The 24,537-nt window shown below is 48.0% G+C and overlaps 1 protein-coding gene and 1 long non-coding RNA gene across 2 annotated transcripts in view; one reads left to right on the top strand and one right to left on the bottom strand.

The window, feature by feature from the left end:
- SYNGR3 (synaptogyrin 3) overlaps positions 1-12,635 on the bottom strand; it is a 36,289-nt gene extending 23,654 nt beyond the window's left edge. The window contains exon 1 of the mRNA XM_030576716.1: positions 12,375-12,635. Within this exon, the coding sequence (XP_030432576.1) occupies positions 12,375-12,473 (99 nt within the window). The 5' untranslated portion in view covers positions 12,474-12,635. The remainder of the gene's footprint in view (positions 1-12,374) is intronic.
- Positions 185-22,356, top strand: LOC115658213. Its single transcript, XR_004002206.1, has 3 exons — positions 185-195; positions 6,795-6,801; positions 22,242-22,356. It is a non-coding gene; the product is annotated as an uncharacterized LOC115658213 (long non-coding RNA).
- Positions 22,357-24,537: the final 2,181 nt, after the last annotated feature.

Below are 24,537 nucleotides of genomic sequence, written 5' to 3'. Positions count from 1 at the left end.
TTTACTTTCAATTCCAGGGGCAATGTGGTTTTTTTTAATCAGATAAACCTCCCCTGCAGCCTTTGTGACCCAGACGTTGCACCATGATGATAGCGCATGAGAATGGGTCTGACTATCTCGCTGACTGAGGGAAAAGGGATCCAAAAGAAGTAAATTCCATTTTTAAAACCCTTCCAGTTTCAATCATCTCAGAATGTGGCCAGTAGTGCTGGGGAGGGGATCTGTGTTTTTAAAATAGATGAGTTTTCACCTGAAACTGTCCCCCCCAAATAGGTAGATAATAATAACAATTCAGGGGTATTTTCACCATTTGGTTAATGAGTTCTCACCAGCGTGGCCTCCTAATTACAGCTTGAATTCCTCAAGAACCTGCCTGCACAGGGACAGCTGCTTAGCACGTCACCTTTATGATTATTATTTGTTACGTAGCACCTCACTATCTATCTATCTATCTATTGTGTTACTGGAATATCTGAGCACCCACAACCTTTAACATATTTATCCTCATGCCCCCCCAGGAGGGAGGTATTATTATCCCCATGGTACACACAGGAGAGAGACTAAGGCTCAGCTCCTCAAAGGTATTTAACGCAACAACGTCCCACTGAAATCAGTGGCAGTTACATGCCTAAATACCTTTGAGGATCTGGGCCTAAGAGATTTGTACACTTGGAAATCTGTGGTGGAGCAGGCAAGCCCCAAATGAATTCAGGCTCTCCCTGGGGTAGGTGCTGTATATTCAGACAGTAAGAGTCAGTCATTAGCCGGGACAGCTCACAGCCTCACAGCTAAGAGGAGAAATGCCCAAGACCACACAGCAATCCAGTGAGAGAGTCAGGAATGAAACCTGGCCTTCCTGACCCCCAGTGCAGTGTCCTATCCACTAGACCACACTGCCTCTCCACTTACAAGTACTAAATTCACCCCCTGAGGCTCCCCAAGGACGATGGGGCTGCAAGACAGCACAATCCTCCTGGGAGAACCCGCACTGGCCTCCTCCCACCGACACTCTTGCCACATCTGGCTGCAAACTGAGGCACGTGGAGTGGAGGGGCTGGAGATATGGCTGAATTCTGGGGGAAAGAGGTTGTGTTCTGCCCTGAAATCCATTCACTTTCCACTGGGGGTGCCTTGTCATGGAGCCTCTAGGCCTCGGCACCGTGGAGCTCAAGTTCAGCCCCCCTGCCCCCACTGCGAATCCAGAGCTCTGCCATGAGCCCTGGCTCCACGAGCAGAGACGCTCAGGAGAGACTTTCAAGCAACCAGAAGGAGCGAGCTGACTGAACGCTGCTTGCAGCTGCTACCACCCCTCAGATGACCCGGATGGCATGGCCTTGGTGCGTCTCAAGCCAGTACCCAGAATATCAGTGCCCTCCTCAGCGAAACCACCTGCCCGATTGGCACTAATTGGCATCCATGTAGGCCAGGCGTGGCCGATGAGCAAGTTGTTATCATTTAGGAGTTATCTCCAGCACCATCAGCGAGCAGGGTGCTGTGCAGAGAAAAGAGACGCTGGGTGCCATTCTGTGCCATGCCCCTTGGGTTTAGCACTGGTGAAAGGGGCTGGATCGATGGCCTAGAAGACTGGAGGCCTTCATTCTCCCACAAACCAGGGACAGCAAGGACAGAGGCAAGGCAAGCTTCCCCCTACACCACCCACTGCCCCAGGGCCTGTTCTGCCTCAAAACGGGAGAGGGGATCAGGATTCCTGGCCTGGATTGTAATCTCCTCAGGGAGTTCATCCCTGCCACAGTCCCTGCACGCTGCTGGCCATGAGAGAAGGCCAAGAGTCCAGTGCCTCCCCCCGCGCGCACACACACACACACACACACACAAATAAACACCATTTTCAGAGAATCATAGAATATTAGGGTTGGAAGGGACCTCAGGAGGTCATCTAGTCCAACCCCCTGCTCAAAGCAGAGCATGCACATTGCTGGCCAGGCAGCACTCATTCTGCAGGACTTCACCTTCCAGGGCTGGCAACCTCTGCAAAATCTAACATATGGAAGAACAGGCTGCCTGTGTTAAAGCAGATGGCGAGCACCAGCCCTAACATATGTGACCAGCACCTACTTAGCCAATCCCCAGCGGTCTCGCTGCTGCCCTCCGTGCTAGTCCTTTCACAGGGAAGGATGGTCTATGGAGACCATCAGGCACAGATGAGGCTACTCTCCAACATCATCCATTCAGCTCCTCTCTTCCTATCTACGTCAAGATTCGTACGTGACTGGGTATCCTCAGGGTTACCTTGTGCAGGGATGTGCGCTGAGCACCAGCAGTGAAGGACGGGGAGACTGCAGCTGTATTTCAGGCATCAAAAGTGATATTCCCTGCATACCTGCTCAGTCAGCAATCTCCCAGGAATCCAAGCGGTTCCTGAGTGTTGCTCATTTCATGCTAGGGAACACGAACAGCACCTTGTTAGGGACACTTGCAGTTCCTCTCATATGGCTAAAAAAACAAATTCAAGTGTAGGCATATGAAAGTTATGCTCCAAAAGCAGAGCTGGCTGAAATGTTCTCATCAAAACCTTTTTTTTCCCAACCAACACCAAAATTCTTCACAAAAAAACTTCATTTGGGCTGAAAATGTACACTGAAATTCGAGGTAAAACAGTTCAGGGTTTGGTAAAAGGTTTTGCCAAAAAAATCATTTTTGAAAATCACTGGTTTTTTCATTTTCCAGCTACTGGTTGAAAAAGTTTTGCAAAAAAACAAACCTCCCCATCACATGATTAAAAACAAATAAACAAACAAAAATCCGACAAAACACAACTGGCCCTTCCCAAGCAGCTCAATCCAACAGCCGCTTTGCCCACAGTGTTCATCAGAGAATTATCAAAACCATGTGGAGAAAAAATAAAAAGTCTGATATTTTCCAACCTGCCTGGTGATTATCAAATGTCCAACCTGAGACACCATAAAGGCCCTAGTTTCCACAGAATGGATGCTCAGCACTTTCTGGTTGGGTACCTGACATCACTAGTCATTTTGGAAAAATTGTGGCCTAAATTCTCCCCGCTTCTGGCTTTCAGAATGCACCCTGCTGTGCATGACTGTAAACTCCTGGGGGCACAGACTGTCTTTCCTTTGGTTTATTGGGCAGTGCCAAGCACCCTGCTTGTGTCTGGCACAGATAATAAATAACAGCTACCCTAATTAATATAATACCCATCATCCTGGGAGAGGTCTTGCTGCCCACAGCACAGAGAGCCTCCATGTCCCAAATGGCCATGCAGCCAGTGCAGCCATTCGGCTGCCAATAGCCAAGGTAAGAACACTGGGATACTTAGCCCATGGATGTGTCTTCTGGGTGAATTAGCATGTACCCAGCACATGCATTCTTTTACACGGCTTCTGCATCCTCCACATGCTTTTACACACATTCATTGGCCCTCAGTCCCTTAGGTATTATCCCCAATTTCCAGACGGGGAAATGGAAACAGAGGGGGACAAGGACTGCTGTTAGTGGTGCAATTCAACCACATGCAGAGAGCCAGTGCAAAGCCTATGATCTCTGCACAGAGGTGAACTTTGTCCCGTAGCCCCACCATGCAGATTTTTGCTGAGGTTAAATTACTCACTCAAGGCTACAGTGGCACTGGTCACAGAAGTGGGATTTGAGCCCAGGAGCTCCTGGCTTCCAGTCTTGTGCTCAGGTCGCTCACCCTCGACTCTTAATATTCAGTTTTAGTAACAACAGGCACGCAGTTGTGAGATGATGACCACCTCTGGAGTCCTGCCTAGCGCAGATCTGACTGCAGACCTCGTTCGTTTATTTCCCAGTATTAAACTGTGCTCCACATGAATGGCAGGGGATGGGAGTCAGAAGATTTTTCTTCCCTCTTCGTGTCCCATGAGGCACACACTTCAGAGGAGCTATCCACTCCTGTTCTGGAGCCCACTTATCCTTCCAAGATCCATGCACAGACGGCAACCTCCAGGCTTGGCTATGCCCACCCCATGTAAGGAGGCCATCTGCCTCTGCAGCACCATCCCCTCCCTGTTCCAGGCTCCATGGAGAGGTGCAGGGAGGGACTGGACTAGGCAGCAGATGGGGACACTTGGACCATCCCCCCTCCCCAGTTCTGTGTAGAAGCTAATGCCAGCTAATTTCCCCGTGGCCTTTCCCTGCAGAGTGGGACGCACAGGATGTGTCTCCACAGTAGCTGGGAGGTAGCCTGGGTAGAAATACACACGCTAGCTGTGACTGAGCGAGTGAGCTATAATAGCAACATGGCCATGCAGGAGGTGGCTTTAGCCGGCCACGTGAGCGCAGCACAATCTGAGGTACGCACTTGGGCAGCGAGCCTGAGCCGCCCCCGCCAGGCTGCTATTTGCTAGTTTGATCAGAGCCAGCATATGCATGTCTACCCCAGATGGCTATGACTCCTCCCAGTGGGGCAAGCGCTGGTGGGGAAAGTGCTAGCAGGTGCGGCTCCTTCCTTCCCTCCTGGGAGCTAGGAGGCAGGGAGCCTCAGGGAGCAGAATCCCCCAGAATCTGCAGGGTTTCAGGCCATGTTCATCCTGTGGGGCTGGGGCCAACCCAGGAGCGCCCAATGGAACAGTCTGGGGAACGCACCACAAAAGACTCTTTCCCTCCACCACCCAAGCAGTCTCCTCTCATGGGAGGGGATGATCATGCATGGACAACCATGCATTTAGGACATTCCTGCTTTGCATATATAGGGCCTGATCCTGAGAATTTTGCCTGTCTCAAGGCTGCCGGATGAGGCCCAGATTATATTATATTAGTGGAGAGAGACAAAATTTGTCTGCGGGGATTAAGTTTAAAGCTAAATTCTGCCTACAAAGACACGTGTCCCACCCCACAATCTCCTTGTGAGCCCTAGGCATGCATGTAAATGCAGAATTTAGACCCGGTACGTTTGCTATTATTAACTGATATATTCATCGCTCAGGTGCCCATCCCCATAGTATCAAGGCTTTGCTACAAAGATCATAACGTGCACCATCTGTCCTTCAGGAGCCGTGAGTATGGGGCCGTCTCCATGCTTTTTTTGGATCGCAAAAAAGAACTAGTCCAGATTATACTAGAAAGACCTAGAATATTTCATTAAGAAAACCACCTCTCAGTTGCTGGCTCAATTATGTGAACACCACCAAAGAGTCTGAGGTGAGCAGATTGTGCATTTTGGGCCTATTCCCACCACTGATTTTGTGTGTAAATCTTGCAGAGAAATATGGCTGGGTAGGTTGCTAAGTCACTGCCCAGCATGCTGACCAGTGCTGGATCGTTGTTTCCTTGTGCTCCCGATCAGTCTGTCTCTCTCCACCTGCTGCCTCTTGCCTTACACTTCGATTAGAAGCTCTCTGGGGCCTGGACTCTCTCTCTGTTCTCTGTTCATACAGTGCCTAGTGCTGGTCCATGATTAGGGCACCCAGGTGCTGCCATAATACAAATAATAAATTATAATCATAACAATAACAATGGAAAACATGCCTGTGATGCTTGAGCCTGGAGTGGGGTTTTGTTTTTTAGTCCCATCCTAAAACTCTTCCCTTGCTGAAGACCTGACTCAGCAAGGAGCTGAGTGCTTTTTGTAAGGTGCTGAGCATCCTCAATCACGTTCGGACAGCACCGGAGGGCCTTGGTAGGGATACCACAGCACAATTATCTAATGGGCCTGATCCTGCAAAGTGCTGAGCATTTCAGGATGAAATTCACCCCTTGCATAGGCCCAACACAATGGGCACTGGCCCTGGGGCCTATTCATCATTTCAGTTCCACTTAAACCCTGGTCTTAAGAGGTACATTGTGCTGGCACGCTGCACAGAGGTGATTTCTCTCTTGGTGAGGTGCTGAGTGCCCTGAACTCAGACCCCCTGTTACTCTCCTATTCCTTTTTATTGTTGCCATTTCTAGGGAAGTTCCCACCTCAGAATAGCTCAAGAGCATTTACAGGCAGGATGTGGCACCTCAGAGATACTTTATGCACTGCAAGATCTTTCAAGAGGGCCTATGGCTAGGACAACAGAGCAAAGATTTGACTCCAGACTCTGGCACAGAAGAGGCTTGTTAGCTGATGTTGATGGCAATATGTTTAAGGGCACGTCTAACTGACTAATCAGCACATGAAAGGGACACATTGATGAACACATGACCGATTCCTGCTAAATTTATGTTTTGTTATATGGCAACAATGTTGGCAAAAACTGATTGTCCATTCAAAGTTCCTAATCTAGTAATGCAATTTGAGCACATGTCAAGCAGACTGCATTTCCAACTAGTGCTGACAGGAAAAAGGGAATTTAGTAACAGTTTAAGCTCAGACACAAGGGAACTTCTGTATAATTCAATTACCAAGAAGTTACATTTAAGTTATGTAAAGTTCTGCATGTAATCTACAAAATAAGGAAGTACAGAATTAATACAGAAAATCCTGAGGTCCTAAACCAAACAGTCAAGCAGACCAGAAAAAATCCAGAAGTTAATATTCCACTAATAATACTTAGCATAAATATGGGGTTAAATGCTCAGCTGATGTAAACTAGGATTGCTGGAAACAGAACCCAGAACTTCTGAGTTGCAGTAGAATACCATAAGCACAAGAGCATCCTTACTCTCCCCGTCTCTGATTTAAAAAGTAAGGAGCCAGTGGTGTCCTTGGAGACAATGGGAGCAATTTAACAGCTTGCTGAATTGGGCCCGATTCTCCTCTGTGGTCACTGTCTCATAGGAGGTGCCCAGACCCCTTCGTAGGATGGGGCTGGCCAGACCACCTTAAGGATCTAGCTAGAAGCTGATCTGGGTGGCTTGCTATCTGCAAGGATCTTTGTGAGATTTGCCATGACGATAATGACACCAAGTGATCAGTCAGCTCAGCTTCAGTAGTACTCTTTGAATGACCAAGACTTACTCGGGTGAGTAAAGGTTTGCAGGATCCAGCCCGAATCACTTGGAACAATTTTGTTTCCAAATGTTGTACAAAACAAACCTTCCACTCCTGACCTCCCACAGCTCACCCTGAAGCCGTATTTCTGTCTACGTGATACTCCCTAGGAAGGGAGGATGTGGACAGCACATCCCAGCAGATCGCTAAAGTACAGTGGTAAGAATAACGCTGGTACTGTATTCTCCTTGTTTTGCTGCCCATCTGTTCTACCACCAGGCATGGAGTTGTTTTTTTTCCTACTAGACACATCTTGTACCAGGAGCACAAATAGAAGCCAGCTCTGGCCCTAGTCTCCTTCTGGCAAAACAAAACAAACTTGAGCTAAGAATAAAGGGAAAGACAGCAACTTCTGTCATTCAAAGCATCATCAGCTTTCCTTAACACAGCGAAACCAGCAGAGATCTCTTCATTAGGGCCACAGTTCAGCAAAGCACTTCAGCACAAACTTAACTGCTTTGCTAAGTAGGGAGGGTTTGCTATAACTAGGCGTAGGCAACCTACTGTCAGAAAAGGCCACCCAAAGGCACTTCTCAGAAACTGGAGAGATGGTTACAATGCTGCTCCATCTCTGTTAAGCAATTGATTTTGGCCTGTCCCCTGTCTAGTTACTTAAGACAGGTTTCACTGTCAACAGTGTAGAGAGGGTTGCAAGAAAACCCCAGACAAGCGAATTCAGTGCAAAGGAAAGGCTTTCTGTATGGAACCCGACAGCATAAACTAGAAATTAACTGTTACTAAGAAAATAAAAACAAATGGGACCAAATATTTAAGGGTAGCTGTCAAGAGTCACAGGACAGATCCTCCCCTGGTTTAAATCAACAGGCTCCAAAGAGGTTGATGGAGCATTGCTGTGGAACCTCCATCATTAGCAGTTTTTAAGCACAGGTTGGATAAATACCTGTCAGGGATGGTCTAGGTTTACTCGGGCCTTCCTCAACGCAGGGGGCTGGACTCGATGACCTCTCGAGGTCCCTTCCAGCCCGGCATCTCTATGATTCACACCAGAGGAGCATCTGGCCCGCCAATACTTTTTTGAAAATATCCAATTCCTTATCTGTGTTACCAATCAACTTAGGCCCTGCTCCTGCACTGAGATTCACTCTGGCAGGCCCTGGAGCCCAAGTGAACCTATGTGGTTCCATGCAAGCATGGTCATTCGAAGCACCCTGGGAAGCCCTGTGCAGCCGTATCAGGACATTAGGTTATAAATAATTAAAGAATTTCATAAATTATATTTTCTTTTTCTCCATTTAGACTATTTCTGTTTTCACATCTCACAGGCCAATCAGTTTCATTTTCCACTTGCGATCACTTTTGTTTTCTGGCTCACGTGCATAGAGAAGGCAGAATTTGATTGTTTTATCATTTCAGTGAATAATATTGATGTTTATTTTTAAGCTTTTTTGTAGATTTTTATCTATCTAAATTTTCACAGCTGCAGGAAATTATGCAGAATCAGAGAATGGGGTGGGGTCAGAGTGATTATTTAAAGCCAGTAGACACAGATTCAGAAGCTTACAGCTTTATAACCATTAAAACACAAACTGCCAGTATCATATGTCAAAATACACAAAGTAAACTACCTTAAATCAAATTCTAGGAAGTTCTCAAGCAGCATTTTTCTTACTGTACATTTTGATTATTACTGATGGAAATATTTTTGCACTGGTTTGTGTGCACACAGTGCAATCAATGTTTATCAATATTTACCGACAACAATCGAATCCTCCCAAGCCTACACTTGCACTAGTGCAATGTGACTGTGTTTGGGTATTTCCAGCCTTGGCAGGGGAGAAAAATCCTTTACTGAAATTCAAGAGAATTTGTCAAAATCTTTCTATTCAGATTAGGTTTGTTAAAACTTATTTTAAACAACAAACATAAATTTATGTAAAAGCAGCAAAGAATCCTGTGGCACCTTATAGACTAACAGACGTTTTGGAGCATGAGCTTTCGTGGGTGAATACCCACTTCCTCAGATGCAGCTCATGCTCCAAAACGTCTGTTAGTCTATAAGGTGCCACAGGATTCTTTGCTGCTTTTACAGATCCAGACTAACACGGCTACCCTCTGATACATAAATTTATGTCTACATTAAATTGAAGGTGTCTCATTTTCGACTACAACGATTTAAAAATGTATATATTAATAATAGGACAGATGTAAAAGAAAGGAGCGGGTGACTGCATGAACTCCTTTACTACCAAGTTCATTTCACTCCATAAAAAAACAAGTGTTATCATATCTTGACTCACAAGCTGCATCAGCTGTGAGTGAAGAGACAAATGAGGAACGGTTTCATGGGGCTTTCCAGTTATGACTGCCAGAAAGTTCTGCATATGCCAGGAGCCTTTTGTTCTTCAGAAATTAATGCTATAGTATATTTAAAGAAATCATTTTCATTCTATCTGGAACTGTAAACTTCACTGGGGATTTCTGAGCTGGTCAACAGTCATCAGTAAGGCCCTCAAACGTCAGACGAAGGGCTCAGTCCTGCAGCCCATGTGTAACTCTGTACTGCCAGAATCCCACTGAAGGAATTAGGCCCTGCCTGCTCCCAGTGAAACCAGCAGTGCAACTCCCATTGATTTCAATGCTGGAGGATCGCGGCCTGAAGTGGGACATACATAATGCACAGGTGTTGTACTGCTCTGCTGCACCCAAGAAGGCTTCCACTGACTTCAATTAAACTACTCCGATGAGAGAAGCAAGCGGAACTGGGCTCGACTATTGGCTGAACAGTATAATGACTCTCCTGCTCCCCTCTGTGCCCCAAACATCCAACAAGCCATACTACATCTGATAGCCAAACCTTTGGTGTCAGGGCAACTCCACACTGGAGGAGACTGGGCTGGGCAGTTGGAAGGGACTGAATCATGGGGGAGTGGTCCAATTACTTTAACTGCATGCTTAAAAATATACAGGAACACGTTTTTTAAGGGGTATAAAGAGAAGGAATCACCCCTAGTAAACAACAGATAAGCTCCGCTCTTCCTCCTACTTCGATTACAAGTCCTTTGGGGGCAAGGACAGTCTTTTTGATCTGGGTTCGTACAGCACCTAGCACACCGCGGGGTCCTGGTCCATGATTGGGGGTCCTAAGTGCTACTGCAGTGGAAATAATAAATAATCACAATATTTTATGCCAGGATAGCTGCATTTCATACCCTGAATCCAGCAATCTGGGGTACAACTCCAGCAAAAACTGCTGAAACGAGCTTGCAGGCAAGAACTGCCTTTTGTCTTCACAATGTACCCTTCACGCAATGCCTGGGCTTACAAAGTCTGCAAAAAATGTTTTAAAACGTGAGGTACAGTGAATGTGCTTTCTTGAGGCTGTAGGATGCAATAATGTTACGGAATTTGAGGGCTGCCCACACACATGTGGACAGGTGTTCAGGAGGAAACCTGACCCAACAAATGCAGTGGACTAACTCATCAGGACACGCGAGGCCACAAGGAAATGTGTCCGTCTACACAGGAGTCCTCTTGACTGAAACACGGCTTTACGCCAGTGCAAGCTGATCTGACTGAACCACACTTCAGCTGGCCACTGCGAGCAAGACCCAAATGTGTACCAGCCATTGCCCCGAGCCTGCAAGCTGACCCGTGTAGGTGCAGGGTTCCCTGAAGAGATCAGCTTGCAGAATCAGGGCCTATATTTGGAAAACGTGGCCTGCAGCATTTTTCAATGAACTCGTGCAGGTGTTTGGAGCTTCATCCAAAGCCCCCTGAAGTGAGCTGAAAGATGCTCTTTGACTTCAATGGGCTTTGGATCAGGCCCTTAACCCTGCAAACAACTTATGCTTGGGCTTAAATTTAAGCACATGAGTAGATTCAAAGTAAACAGGGAGACTCACATGCTTAGAATTAATCTGATATATAAGTGCTAGCAGTTTCAGGCCCTTCTTTCTCACTTTGGGACAGATCCCTTGTGGTTTAAAATTTCCCGAAGATTCCTGTTTGATCAATCAGCCACTAAACATGTGCGGGAACTTTTTCTGAGCTGTTTTTTAATGCCATATTCTGTATTCTATTCCTGTTTCCCAACTGTAGTACCCAAGTCTCCCATGCTGGATCCAGGTGACGCGTCATAAGCATCTATGAAGATGTCGCTGCCACGCACTGTGTCAATCATGTGCAAAAGAACCGATCTACAACTGGCCTTGATGTTTTGTGCCGGCAATCGGCCTCCATTTTCGTCCACACCAGTATCACATTCAGATGCTTTCTCAAAGCACCGGAGAATGGGTTACGGCTCTGACCCAGCAAAGCCCTTAACCTCCTCCACACGACAGGTAGAGCCAGGTCAACAGCAGTGCAAGCTTCCCCTATACCCCACTGAACCTCACTCTGAACCTAGAAGGACCCTCCCTGCCTCTAAATCAGGAAAAGGTATCCACCACCATCTCAACCCCTGGCCTCTCTGCTGACGCTCCCATCAAGGGGACCGCATTAGAGGTGCTTATTGTGATGTGGGCTTTTGGCTAAGGTCTTTTAGGAGAAGGCCTGAGGTGCCCAATTCACCAAAGTGCCGTCAGCACAGGCTTGCAGGTCTCAGCACATAAAACCTAAGCACAATTAGGCAAGTTATGGGTGGAGCATTGGCATTAACCCTTGTACCTCCTGGCATAATCGATTTAAGCAAAGCTCCTTATGTAGCTTTCCACATTGCTGCCCATGGAACACCAACGATCAAAGCCACCCAAAAGCAGGCGTCCGGAGAACGTATTCAGTCTGGTGCTTTCGGCAAGGCAATAGGAATTTAAAAAAAAAATTGCCTGACAGCAAACCATTATATCATTTTGTATTAACATAGGAATCTAGGTAGGGATAGATCACGAAGTATAGAAGAAAAATGTCTTCTGACCACCGATTTCTGCAGGCTTTTCCTCATCATCCTACCATTCGTTTAAGCATCAGAAAAGACAGAGACCATGAAAAATGACCCATCTACAGTTGCAAAATAAATCCCTAAGAATACCCTCCTTTTTACAGAGAGGAGGCAGAGACTTCCACTTCTGTGAGCAAACAGAAGTGATCTTTCCACTCTGCAAATACTGTAATAATAATAATACAAAAATCAGCATTTGTGACTATTTCTCCTCTTATTTTGACTGGGGTTTCGGGAGGAATGACAGCACAAACTAGTCAGAATAAAATGGTTAGCCGTTTCCCCGCGCACCCTTCCTGATCGCTGTGCCCACTTCCCCTCCCTCTTGCTTAGCAAAAAATAAAGAAATAAAATAATTCAAACAGCCTGGGCCACCAAACATTAAAAGAAAAAGCAAAGCCAAGCATGCAAGATATTTCTTATTAACACTCCAGCAGCCCCTGTTTGCATCACGATCTTGCAAGACTGGAGGGTGCCAGAGAAAATGAGGATGAAGGGAGCAATGTCTCCACAGGGAAAAATAAATAAATGACCATTTAAAATGACGACGCTCTGCCTTACCCAGGCCACTATCCTGAGAATGGTCTGAGGCTGCTTGAGAAAATCCACAGGGTCAACGTCCCCCCCTGCCCTGCCCGCTCCAAAGGAGGCTCCTTCCATCCTTCCCAGGCGCTGGTCCGCTTGCTGGAGCTTCGCCTCCTCGCCGCCCCGGCTCCTGGCTGTGCAGCACAGACCCAGCCGGCGCGTGCGAGCAGGGAGTGGGGGAGGCTCGCGCCACCGCCTGCCCGGGTGCCCGCGTCTCGCGCACAGACCTTGCCGCGGCGGGTGCAGCCAGAGCCTGCCTCTCTGCCCCTCACCCCTGTTCCTTGCCGTATGGGCTCGCCCGGTGTCGTGCGTGCCTTAGGGAGTGGGAGGTACCATGGAGGGCGGGCGGGGGGAGTCTGGGTGGACATAAAGGTGCAGCCTTCTCTTCGTCCTTGCACCCAGATCTGTTTCGATTTTTATTCCTACCTGTATTTCCTTATTGCACCATCTCCAGCTTTGCTCGTTGCATGGATTTCTGTTTGTTAACTGGGTGCTTCAGGCTGCATGCCCTGCCAATGGCCTGCTGTTTATCTGCCTCCCTTATTGCAATGGGGCTACGGCCTTGATGGGGCTAGTCCAGGAGGTGCACCGGGCAAAACAGGGCAGCAGTGCGGGTGGGAAAAGCAGCACCACCCCCTACCCACCCCCGTCCCTCTGCAAATGTGCTTCCTGATTTCTTCAAAGCTACCCCACCTTCTCACCCTCTTCCCACAGTGGCCCACATATGCAAAATTGCAGTTATACCAGAAGCCCACCAGACCAAGCTTCTGTTCTCTGCCCTGTCAAGCAGCTCAGAGACAAGAGCCTCCCACAGAGCCACCAACAGACACCCCGGTGCAGTCGTTGGTGAGCTGGAAAGATGTATGTGAGGAGCAATGACAGAGCCTGTGCTGGGAGGGGGCATTCCCCATCCTCCCTCCCATCCCAAGAGGTGAAAGGCTCCAACAAAAGAGGCTGGGACCCTTGGTTATATCTAAGGGAAGCAGATGCAAAGCAGAAAAGGGTCCCAGTGTCAGGCATGGACTAGTGTGACTAATAGCTAAGCTAGGTGCATTTGCAGGTGCATTTACTGGCTCTCGGGTCAGTGGAACCCCTCCTCCACGCTGCAGGGATGGCTTCTAGTCACTAAACTGCTATATACCTGTTATTTGGCCTAAAAATAGGAAGTGAAGGGCAGCTGGGCTGTAGCTTGTGTTTTCCTCCTGCAGGAAATAAGAAACTGCCTTTTGCCAGCCACAGACTCTGTTCGGCTGGAGCCGTTTCTTCCCCTTCCCCCTGCTATTCCTCTCCCCTCTGGTCTGCCCCTCCCCCCCCCCCCACTAACGGATGAAGAAGAAAAAAGAAATCAGGTACAGGTCCTGTGGAGGGAAAAACCCATTGATTCCAAAGGGAGTTCCCCCCCGGCAGGATCATGTCCTTATTTAGTTTTTCTTACACGATGATGATGATTTTGGTTCCATAGATACTGATGCCATGACAACTCTGACATCATCCTTTGGCTCAGGCCAGAAGCAGCAGAAAAGTAACAGAGAGGAATCCACCTGCACTTTTGACCTGAATAGGCGTATGGTCAGGAACTCTTGGGTTCTGTTCCTGACTCATTGTCTGATCCTGGGCAATCCACATCACCTCTCTATACCTCAATTTCCCCATCAGTGAAATGTGGATAATATTACTGACCTTCCTCACATGGTGCGTGTATGTGTGATACGCTTTGAGATCCTTGTGTACAAAATACTATAATAGTGCAAAGCGCTACCCATGTTCTATGCTATCCTCACCAAACCAGCCTGGGCCTTTGGGTTGGTCAATATCCTCCTTCTGGCAGATGCAGTCAGAAAGATTTTAACTTTTAAATCTCGTTCTGATGCCATTCACTTTTTCTCGATTACAGGTGAGTCATCGTCTCTCCAGATCTATTTCTGACACCCAGTAGGAAGGGTAGGACTCAGTCTTTCATTCCTCAATGTCACCAGCTCAGTGAAAATCGCATTTTACTATGTAAAAAATAAACGGCTATTAAGGGAATGCTGGGCTAGCACCTAGCGCCTGTGCTTCAGCTGTATGGCTCACTGTACTTGTGCAAAATATTCAACAAGCTGTCTAAAGGTGTCAGAGCTGCAGACTGGGCTAGCAGAGTATTTATTTCCAGTGTCACCATGGGGGGGATGTTCAAAGGGGACCCAAGTGACTTAGGCACACAAAGCTTTCATGTGATTTGTGCTCCTAAATCACCTGGGTGCTTTTGAAAATCCCCATCCCTAAACAATAAACCCAGAGACATTTATGTGTGTAGGGCCTGATCCTGCTTCATTTGGAGTCATGGGCAAACTCCCATTGACTTAAGGGGGAAAGGATCAGGACCATAGAGACCTCAAGAAGTAAAAGGCAAAGATCCAGAGTGAGTGGCAAAGGCTCAAAGGGGGGAAGAAGAAGACAGCTCAGGAAGATTTGTCGGGTATTCTTGAGCCTTTTGTTTCTAGGACACTGACCAGATTGGTTGTGGTCAAAAATTGCAGCCGACTTCAGTGGGAATGGACAACACTCAGCACTTTACAGGACTGAGCCTATTTGAGTTGAACTGGTGAGTCTCAGGGCTTGTCTACATCACAAAGTTGCAGCGCTGGTGAGGGGGTTACAGCGCTGCAACTTAGGAGGTGAACACATCTGCAGGGCATCACCAGCGCTGCAACTCCCTGTTTGCAGCGCTGGCCGTACTCCCGTTTTTTCTCAGGTGTAGAGGATCCAGCGCTGGTGATCCAGCGCTGGTAATCAAGTGTAGACACTTACCAGCGCTTTTCTTGACCTCCGTGGAATAAGCAGGTATCCCAGCATACCTGAGGAAGCCTCTGGTAATCAAGCAGGTCTCCTTCCCCGGTTTGCTTTCGTGTTCCCCGAACCCCCGAGCAAGCAGGTCTCCTTCCCTGCGGTTTGCAGGGGGGTTCGGGGAACGCGAGAGCAAACCGTGGCGAAGCTGGTCTCCTTCCCCGGTTTGCTCTCACGTTCCCCGAACCCCCGTGCAAGCAGGTCTCCTTCCCTGCGGTTTGCAGGGGGGTTCGGGGAACGCGAGAGCAAACCGCGGCGAAGCTGGTCTCTTTCCCCGGTTTGCTCTCGCGTTCCCCGAATCCCCGAGCAAGCAGGTCTCCTTCCCTGCGGTTTGCATGGGGGTTCGGGGAACGCGAGAGCAAACCGCGGCGAAGCTGGTCTCCTTCCCCGGTTTGCTCTCGCGTTCCCCGAACCCCCCTTGAAGCCGCCCAACAGCACTGCAGTGTGGCCACATCTAACACCACTTGCAGCGCTAGTTGCTGTAAGTGTGGCCACTCTGCAGCGCTGGCCCTATACAGCTGTACTAATACAGCTGTAACAACCAGCGCTGCAAAATTGTAGATGTAGACATACCCTCAGTATAATCCTTACTGTAGCATACTTGACTACGATGTACCATTGAAAAGCCAAAAAGTTTTTCCTCTCTGCCTAACCCCACCACGCCCACGCACTGGTGCTATTTGTAAAATAAAACCCTTTATCATCTGATGTGCGTAACCAATAACGTGTAGAACACACACACACAGATTCAGATGTGAAGGCATAGAGCTAAATACTCATTTTAATCGACACCGGAGAGGTGGTGACTCAGCAGTCAATCAGAAAGCATACCTAATAATTGTGCACTAGAAGTAAAAACACTCCAAATAAAAACCATCTGAGGGTTCGAGCCTGGGCACCAGGCGGGACAATGTGAGATTGTGGAGGTGCATCAGCAGGTCAATAGTTAAGGTTGCGTTCAACTCTGTAGTGATAACAGCTAGGCAGGTGGGAGCTACATTGTACACACTACTAGTTCTGCAGAAATGTGGAGGTATTAATGTTACAAGTATTCTCGTTACACGGCCTTTCTCCCTTTGCCCCATCCGTCACCACAGAACTTACTATGTGCAATGAGAAAACAAGGCAATTCACAATCAAACTCCACACACTGAGCGATGATGAAGATTGCTGGCCTATGGCTAATACCATCCGCGCAAGCATTCAGAACAGAGGAATGAACAGTTAAGGCATCAGCAAATAAACTCCAAGCAGAAATCTCAGACATACAAAATGTTCCTCCCAGCACGCAATCCCAATACGTCCGACACCACTGCTCAACCCAACAGCAAACCAAAGTCACAACCTTCCCCCTCAACCACTGGTGGCTTGTATGGGTCACATGTAGAATGTGTTGCCTTTTTTAAAATAGTTGAGGATATATGGGTTGTATGGATGGGTATGTATGAAAACTTGTGGCTGGCCTGTGCCAGCTGACTTGGGATCACAGGGCTGGGACTAAGGGGATGTTTAATTGTGGTGTAGATGTTTGGGCTTAGCCCCTTAGCCTGAGCCCGAGTCAGCTGGCACAGGCCAGCTGCAGGCGTCTAACTGCAGTGTAGACATCTCCTCTGTGTTTATGGGATGTGTTGTGTGTTTATATGATCTATTGTACACATGTTTATGGGATGCGTTGTGTGTTTGTGATGTATTGTACACGTGTTTATGGGATGCGTTGTGTGTTTGTGATGTATTGTACATGTGTTTATGGGATGTGTTGTATGTATGTGTGCGCCAGGCTGTTCACCCCACACTAACCCTGAAGAGTTAGGCTGGTGCAGTTAGGACCAATTAACTTTATTGGCTGCACCTGGTGGAGAGTCTGGCTTAATTGAAAATGGCTACTGGTTGATAAAGCCCCTCTGGGAGAGAAGCTGGCTAAGGTCTAAAGCCAGGAAGGTTGTAGAAGAAAGGGGTTGCAGCGTAGAAGCTGATAGTCACTCTCTGGGTTTAGAGAGGGAAAAGCCGGAACCCAGGATGTGGAGGAGAGAAGTCCTTCGTTCCTGGCCCTGAAGGAAGGGTTTACCCAGAAGGGTGGAGAAGAAAGCCTGTAGGAGGTGGACTAGGAAGCAGCCCAGGGAAAGAGCAGCAAGGTTAGAGATTGTGCAGACATTGACTGCTGATTTTAAGGTCCCAGGGCTGGAACTTGGAATAGTGGGCAGGCCTGGGTTCTTCTACCAGTCACTGAGAAGTGGCACAGGATTGTAGGAGATGCTAACCAGACAGCTGGTCCAGAGAGACTTTGATACCCCGGAGGGGTGGGAGGGGGGGCTGTATAATGACGTAACTGGAGAGCTGAGTCCTGAGGAGAGAGAGGCTGCGGGGTGAGCGAATGACGGAAGGGGACGCCAGACCCGATGAGAGCTGATTCCCCAGATGCAGCCATGAGGAGTCAACTCACGAGTGAGTATATACTGTGACAATGTGTTTATGGGTGTGTGCAGGGTGTGACAAACTGGGAATGTTCTTAATGTTTTCTCTGAATACTGTGTTGGTGCCTCAGTGTCCCCATGGCAGGTCTTAAGTATCTGGCAGAGCAAAGGGCCAGTGCACCTAAATGCCTGACCCTCTGTCTCCTAGCAACTGATGGCCTGGGCCCCTCCTCTGCAAAGGTGCCAGCTGAAGGTGTTGGAGACAAAGGGATCAGGTGACCTCCTGGCCCGGGAAAGGGGCTGAGCAGAGAGGAGGGGTTGGGAGGGGTTGTTAGTCTGGAGCTGGCTGGGGACGAGGAGTGAAGTGCAGACGTGGGGGGTCTGGCTCACTGCCCCCCAGAATGGACCCGGCTGAGGGGTCCGGTTCGCTGTATCTACAAGCTCTGTTTTAGACCCTGTTCCTGTCATCGAATAAACCTCTGTTTTCCTGGCTGGCTAAGAGTCATGTCTGACTGCGAAGTGGGGGTGCAGAACCCAGTGGCTTCCCCAGGACCCTGCTGGGGTGGACTCGCTGTGGGAAGCGCACGGAGGGGCAGAGGATGCTGAATGCTCCAAGGAGAGACCCAGGAGGTGAAGCTGTGTGAGCTTCTTGCCCTGAACAAGTCTGCTCCAAGGGAGAGGAGGCTCCCCAAAGTCCTGACTGGCTTGGTGGGGAGCAGTTCCAGAGCATCGCCCGGGGACTCCGTGACAACTGGTGGCAGCGGTGGGACGTACTGCACCCCGTGAATGGCGCTGCTTGCAGTAAGTGACTGGGGAGCAGTAAAACAAAGGAGGGATAATGAGGACCAGGCGTGCTGAAGGCTCAGAGAGAGACGGTTTCAGGGGGCGGTTAACCTCTGGGAGTGTGTGACCAGCGAGAAGGACTGTTGGAGTAACGGGGTCCCCCTGAGGACTGCAACTAGCAGTCTCAGAGGCGGAGGAGCTTGCCGCTCGACCCTGGGAGAGAGAAGGATTTTTGCAGTAGCAGGGTTCCCCTGGGGATTGCAGGAGCAGTCCCAGGCGCGGAGGAGTCTGCAGCTCGACCCTGGCAAAGAGGTGGTGACCACGAGAAGGGCTGGCACACCAGGGGTTCTTCCTGGAAACTATGGGGGAGCCAAGAGCACACAGGCCTGTGAGTCCAAAGCCACTTGGGAACGGTGAAGTGATGGCCTATCGCCATCTCCTTAAGAAGGACATTGTGATCCTGTGCACAAAGAGAGGGTTACGCATGGGGACGTTCACCAAGGCACAGTTAATCGTGCAGTTGGAGGAGAAGGACCGCTCTGAGGAGCAGATTCCTGGCCCAGATGGGGCTACAAGAGGATCTGAGAGCAGCTGGAGCATCAGCCAGGCATCCCCGGGAGTCTGGTCCCCAATCAGACAAGGGTCTTCACGATTGGGTTCCCCATCAGGAGATTGGAGACGGATGGGATGGGAGCAGAGCCCGAGAGAGCGAGAGGACCGTGAGAGAAAGCAAGAGCCCGAGGAAAAGCTGCAGGAGAAGCAGCAGCAGCGTGGACTGGTGATGGTGGAGCAGAAAGACATAGAGGGCTGCCCAGGGGTCAGTGGGGAAACACGCCTGCGGGGGCGAGACCCTGGGACAGAGAGAACTGTGGTGGTGCAGCCCCAGATGCTGAGGGACTGTGGGACCTGGGTGAAGTTCCCTGGGGTGAAGCCCCTCGCCCTGCCTATGGCCCAGATCCCTGTGCAGACCCAGGAGGTGTCGGGGAGTGACTGTCTCCCCATGGGACAGGATCCAGGAGCTGAAGATGTGTGAGCTTCGCCCGGTAACTCCGTGACAGCATGTAGCAGAAGCTACCCTTCTTTGGACACTGTGCAAAGTACCCATTCCTTTATTTATCTGTACCAGAGATCACATACTTTCTAAGTTTTCACACTCTCCACTGAGGACAGGAAAATCAGTGCATTTAATTAGCCATTAATAAGAGAATACTAAAGTGAGTGGTGAATCTGATTATATTTGCATTTAGTGCTGTACTGATGGCTTAAGAGACATATTCATGGATGTAGGTCAGAGGTAAGGTTGCAGGTTTTGTTTGGAGCTAGACTAGGGAGCTGTGAGATCTCTGCTGGAGGTTGCTTTCTGGTGATGTAACTGTTCCTGATTTTGCTGTTTTACATTTGTTAGCAACTTATATGTTCACACAATGTAGCTCTTTGTTTATGAATGTACACTTACAATCTGCCACCCTCAGTGTAGTGGTCATGAATGGGTAAGATCAATACTAGAGTAGCTTTTAACATGAACCAAAATTCCCCCAAATGACACTGTGCCCTGATAGTTAACTTTGTACCTGTATATTATAAATTAATCTTTCTAAGGATGCATCTTCACCTTGGCGGTCTCTGTTCTAACTGTTGCTGTATGATCAGTGTTCCACAGACGCAGCAATAACTTCTTTGCATAAGACAAGGCTGTGAACAGATACTTTCTCAGAACAATGGATGATACTAAAATGTGGTAGGATTCATTGTGCAGAGAGGCAGTTTGGTCCATGCGAGTCAGGAGATGTGGTCATTGTTCCTGGCTCTGTGTAACCTTGGGCAAGTCATTTCACCACTGTACCGCATTTCCCGCTAGGGTGACCAGATGTCCCGATTTTGGGGTCTTTTTCTTATATAGGCTCCTATTACCTCCCACCCCTGTCCCGATTTTTCACACTTGCTGGCTGGTCACCATATTTCCCTTCCACACTCTGTCTTGTCTATTTAGATTATTCCTGACCCAAAATACTTGTAGTCTATTACTATGTATTTCTACAGTGCCCAGCACAATGGGGCCATAATTTTGGCAGGATCCTCTAGGCCAGGGGTCGGCAACCTTTCAGAAGTGATGTGCCGAGCCTTCATTTATTCACTCTAATTTAAGGTTTCACATGCCAGTAATACATTTTAATGTTTTTAGAAGGTCTCTTTCTATAAGTCTATAATATATAACTAAACTATTGTATGTAAAGTAAAAAAGGTTTAAAAAATGTTTAAGAAGCTTCATTTAAAATTAAATTAAAATGCAGAGCCCCCCAGACCGGTGGCCAGGACCCGGGCAGTGTGAGTGCCACTGAAAATCAGCTCGCATGCTGCCTTCGGCACGCGTGCCATAGGTTGCCTAGCCCTGCTCTAGGCACTACTGTAATACAAATGATGATAATTTCAGGACAAATAAATGTCCAGACCAAATTAAGTCTGGAGTGTTTGGAGCACGACCAAAGCACATAAATTAAGCTCTGCAGAAAGATCCCAGATCTGAGGTGTCGCTTTTCCCTCAAGTCTCATCTGTCTAACTTCTGCAGAGTCCAGTACATCCTGTGCAACAGTTTATCATGTAGTGACTTTAGCTTTCCTTCCCCGCTGGTTTTATGCTCATAATGCAGAACCGCTACCCATTGTAAACTGTACTTCTTATCCCATTTAATTTCATGTTGCTGAAAACCAGTATCAGGGTATTCATGGCCAGCCAACAACGATAAGCTGTGGGCATGTCTGAAATGTCAGGCAGAAATCCAGCCCCTTCCCTATGTTGTAATATTGCACAACTAGACGGGGGTCTATTTGCCTCTGAAGACGCAGGGAAAGTCTCTGTTGGAGACAGGGTAGCAGACTGGCTAGCTCACTGTTCTGCCCCAGCATGACAGGTCCTGTGTTCTTTCATGATAGATCAGGATGGCTTCTTTAGAACCACAGTGTACTAGGTAAATACTCCACAAAAGCCCTGTGATATGTGTTTACACTGTGCAGATGGAATCCCCTCCCCTCAGAGAAGGGGCACAGATCGTTTGCACAGCCGTGGCTATAGCAGCCACAGCGCCACTTCTAGGTAGGGTTATGGACATTAGATCCTTGCAGACCGACCACGTTTTCATCACTTAGTTGACCCACCCCCAACAGCCCTCCATGTTCTTGCAGCTAGAGTTGCCACAGGGCTCAGCCTCACAGTCCACAGGAAGCTGCAGAGTTCCAGCTCCCCGTTGCAGGGCAGGAGTGGAGCAAGCACTGTAGTATTGCATCAGTTCTATTGTATCTGTTTGCTTTTCCTAGAATGCAGAGCATTGCCAAACCATAGTGTTCAAAAACTAGGAGCTAGACTGCCCCTGCCCCCCCCACAAAAAATCATGAGCCTTGAAGAAAAAAAGTGAGATTCTTTTTGCTTTTTATTTCTGAGCTGTCAGAATGTGCTTGTTACATTTTCAAACTTATCTACAGACACAAGGTGCCTAATAATTTACTTCTCTTAAAAGATAACAACTGAGATGATTGCCTAATCACATGACTCCAGGAGCTGGGGCTTTAAGAAAAAACACCGAATATAGCAAGACTCATGATAAAATCATGAGAGTTAGTAACACTAAATACAGTGTGGTGGGAGATGAGGCAGGTCTTCCCCTCCCCCAAGATGGAGATGAAATGACTGCTTAGGAAGACTGCCTACTGCAGAAAGGGATCTGGAGGTCATAGTGGATCAGAAGCTAAATATGAGTCAACAATGTAATGCTGTTGCAAAAAAGCAAACATCCCTCTGCGATGTATTAGCAGGAGTGTTGTAAGCAAGACACGAGAAGTGATTCTTCTGCTGTACTCCACGCTGATATGGTCTCAACTGGAGTATTGTGTCCAGTTCTGAGCACCACATTTCAGGAAAGACGTGGACAAAGTGGAGAAAGTCCAGAGAAGAGCAACAAAGAAGATTAAAGGTCTAGAAATGTGACCTATGAGGGAAGATTGAAAAAAAAAACTGGAGAAGACGACTGAGAGGGGACATAACTGTTTTCAAGTACAGAAAATGTTGTTACAAGGAGGAGGGAGAAAAATTGTCTCTTCCTTAACTCCTGGGGATAAGAGAAGCAGCACCGGACTTAAATTGCAGCCACGGAGGTTTAATCTGGACATTAGGAAAAACTTCCTAACTGTCAGGGTCGTTAAGCACTAGAATAAATTGCCTAGGGAGGTTGTGAAATCTGCATCATTGGAGGTTTGTCTACCCTACTCTTAAAATCACTTGTCAGGGATGGCCTAGATAATACTTAGTCCTGCCATGAGTGCAGGGGACTGGACTAGAGACCTCTCGAGTTCTATGACTGGGGCATTACAGCCTGCACATCCACAGTGCTCTAAGATCTGATTTGTTTTGGGGCATGAGCCCAGCACCTGGAGTCACTGCGTTGAAAGTAAGATATGGGAAGGAAATGTCAACATTAACGCCAGAGACTTGACTAATTAACCTTTCAGTTGGCCTGATGCAGATTTTCATGGCTGCAGTAAACCAAACTTAGGGCATGGGATAAAACACTCAGCAGCAACTGTTTTGCATTGAGATAAAATTATTTGAGAGAGGAAAAGACATTGTAAAGCACATTATTAGGCCTGATATGAGTATAAACAAGACCAATGGTTCTAAAGAACCTGGTGCTGTGAATCTTTCACTCATTTCTTGGCGGGTATTAGAAATTCAGAAGGCTACATGTATATAATACAAGACATTGATTATGTAATTACTGCAGGTCTCCCAAACCCCTCTTGACTGCTATGTCTGGGGGCTTGTATACACATGTTCTTGTCAATCCATAGTTATCCATCATTTATTCTTCTAGCATTAAGAATTGCAACTGTTTCTTTTTTATTGCTGGGTGCCAAACATTCGCTCATGTCCACTGGGGTGAATTCTACTCCTAGCTATTCTTATGTAGCTTTCAGTGACGTAGTCACTACTGTGTCACTGAGGGGCTGGTCTACACTAGAAGATTAATCAATCAACCCAGGTATGTTGCTCAGGGGTGTGAAAAAGCCACACCCCAGAGTGACGTAGTCAAGGTGACCTAAATCCCTGTGCAGACAGTACGAGGTCGACAGAAATTCTTCCTTTGATCCTTGTCGCCACCACCCCTCAAAGGTGGATTTACTACAGTGACCGGAGAACCCGTCCCATCGCTGTAGTACATGTCACCACTGAAGGGCTACCATGGCACAGCTGCTGCGCTTCAGGTGTGCCACTGCAGCGTTCAGTCCAGACACAGCCCGAGAAGGGGATCTGCCCCTGCATAACTCAGGTCTTGTCTACATGCAGAAGTTATAGGATCGTTTATATCCTTATTCTGCAATGATAGTGTCCATTCACACTGCTGTGCATACACTGGTCACTGGGGTAAACTCCTTTGCTTCTGAAGCAGTATTCACATTAGGCAGCACTGTTTGACAGACGTGTGCTGCACACTGAAGAGGTATCCCAGGGTACCCAGTGCTGCCTTTAGGCTCTACGCATTCTGGAAAAATGTGGCAGATTATGAGATGCCACCCAGAGGAATTGTGGGATTTGGTTTAAACTCACTTGATCCCTCCTGCTGTACCCCAGAAATCATCTGGCTCTAGTTGGCCAACACCTGGAGATGTTCAGATATCCCGGTCATGGGGGCCTTGGGAGTTAGCACAGCTGCCACGTTGAAATTCTCCTGTATATTAATATAATCCACTTAGTTCCTGGAGTGTGGGATCTTCCTCCCATTGAAGTCAATAACCAAACTCCCACTGACTTTCATGGTCAGGCCCATAATGACACCCTGATCTCCTCCTATGCTGCTTTTCAGGCTATGTCTGTACTACAGATCTTACAGTGGCACAGCTGTAAAGTCTCCCGTGTAGCTGCTCTTTGATGGCAGGAGAGAGCTCTTCTGCCAGCATAATTAAACCACCCCCACTGAGTGACTTTAGCGATGTTGGTAGGAGAGTCTCTCCTGCCCACTTAGTGCTATCCACACCAGCACTTTTGTCCGGTAAACTGATGTCAGTCAGAGGGCTGTTTTTTCACACCCCTGGCTGACAAAAGCTTTACCAACAAAAGTGCTAGTGTAGAG

The sequence above is a fragment of the Gopherus evgoodei genome, chromosome 10 (genome assembly GCF_007399415.2).
Source record: "Gopherus evgoodei ecotype Sinaloan lineage chromosome 10, rGopEvg1_v1.p, whole genome shotgun sequence".
Classification (NCBI taxonomy): domain Eukaryota; kingdom Metazoa; phylum Chordata; order Testudines; family Testudinidae; genus Gopherus; species Gopherus evgoodei.
Note: the sequence above shows the minus strand (reverse complement) of the source record. Positions and strands in the feature narration are given on the sequence as shown.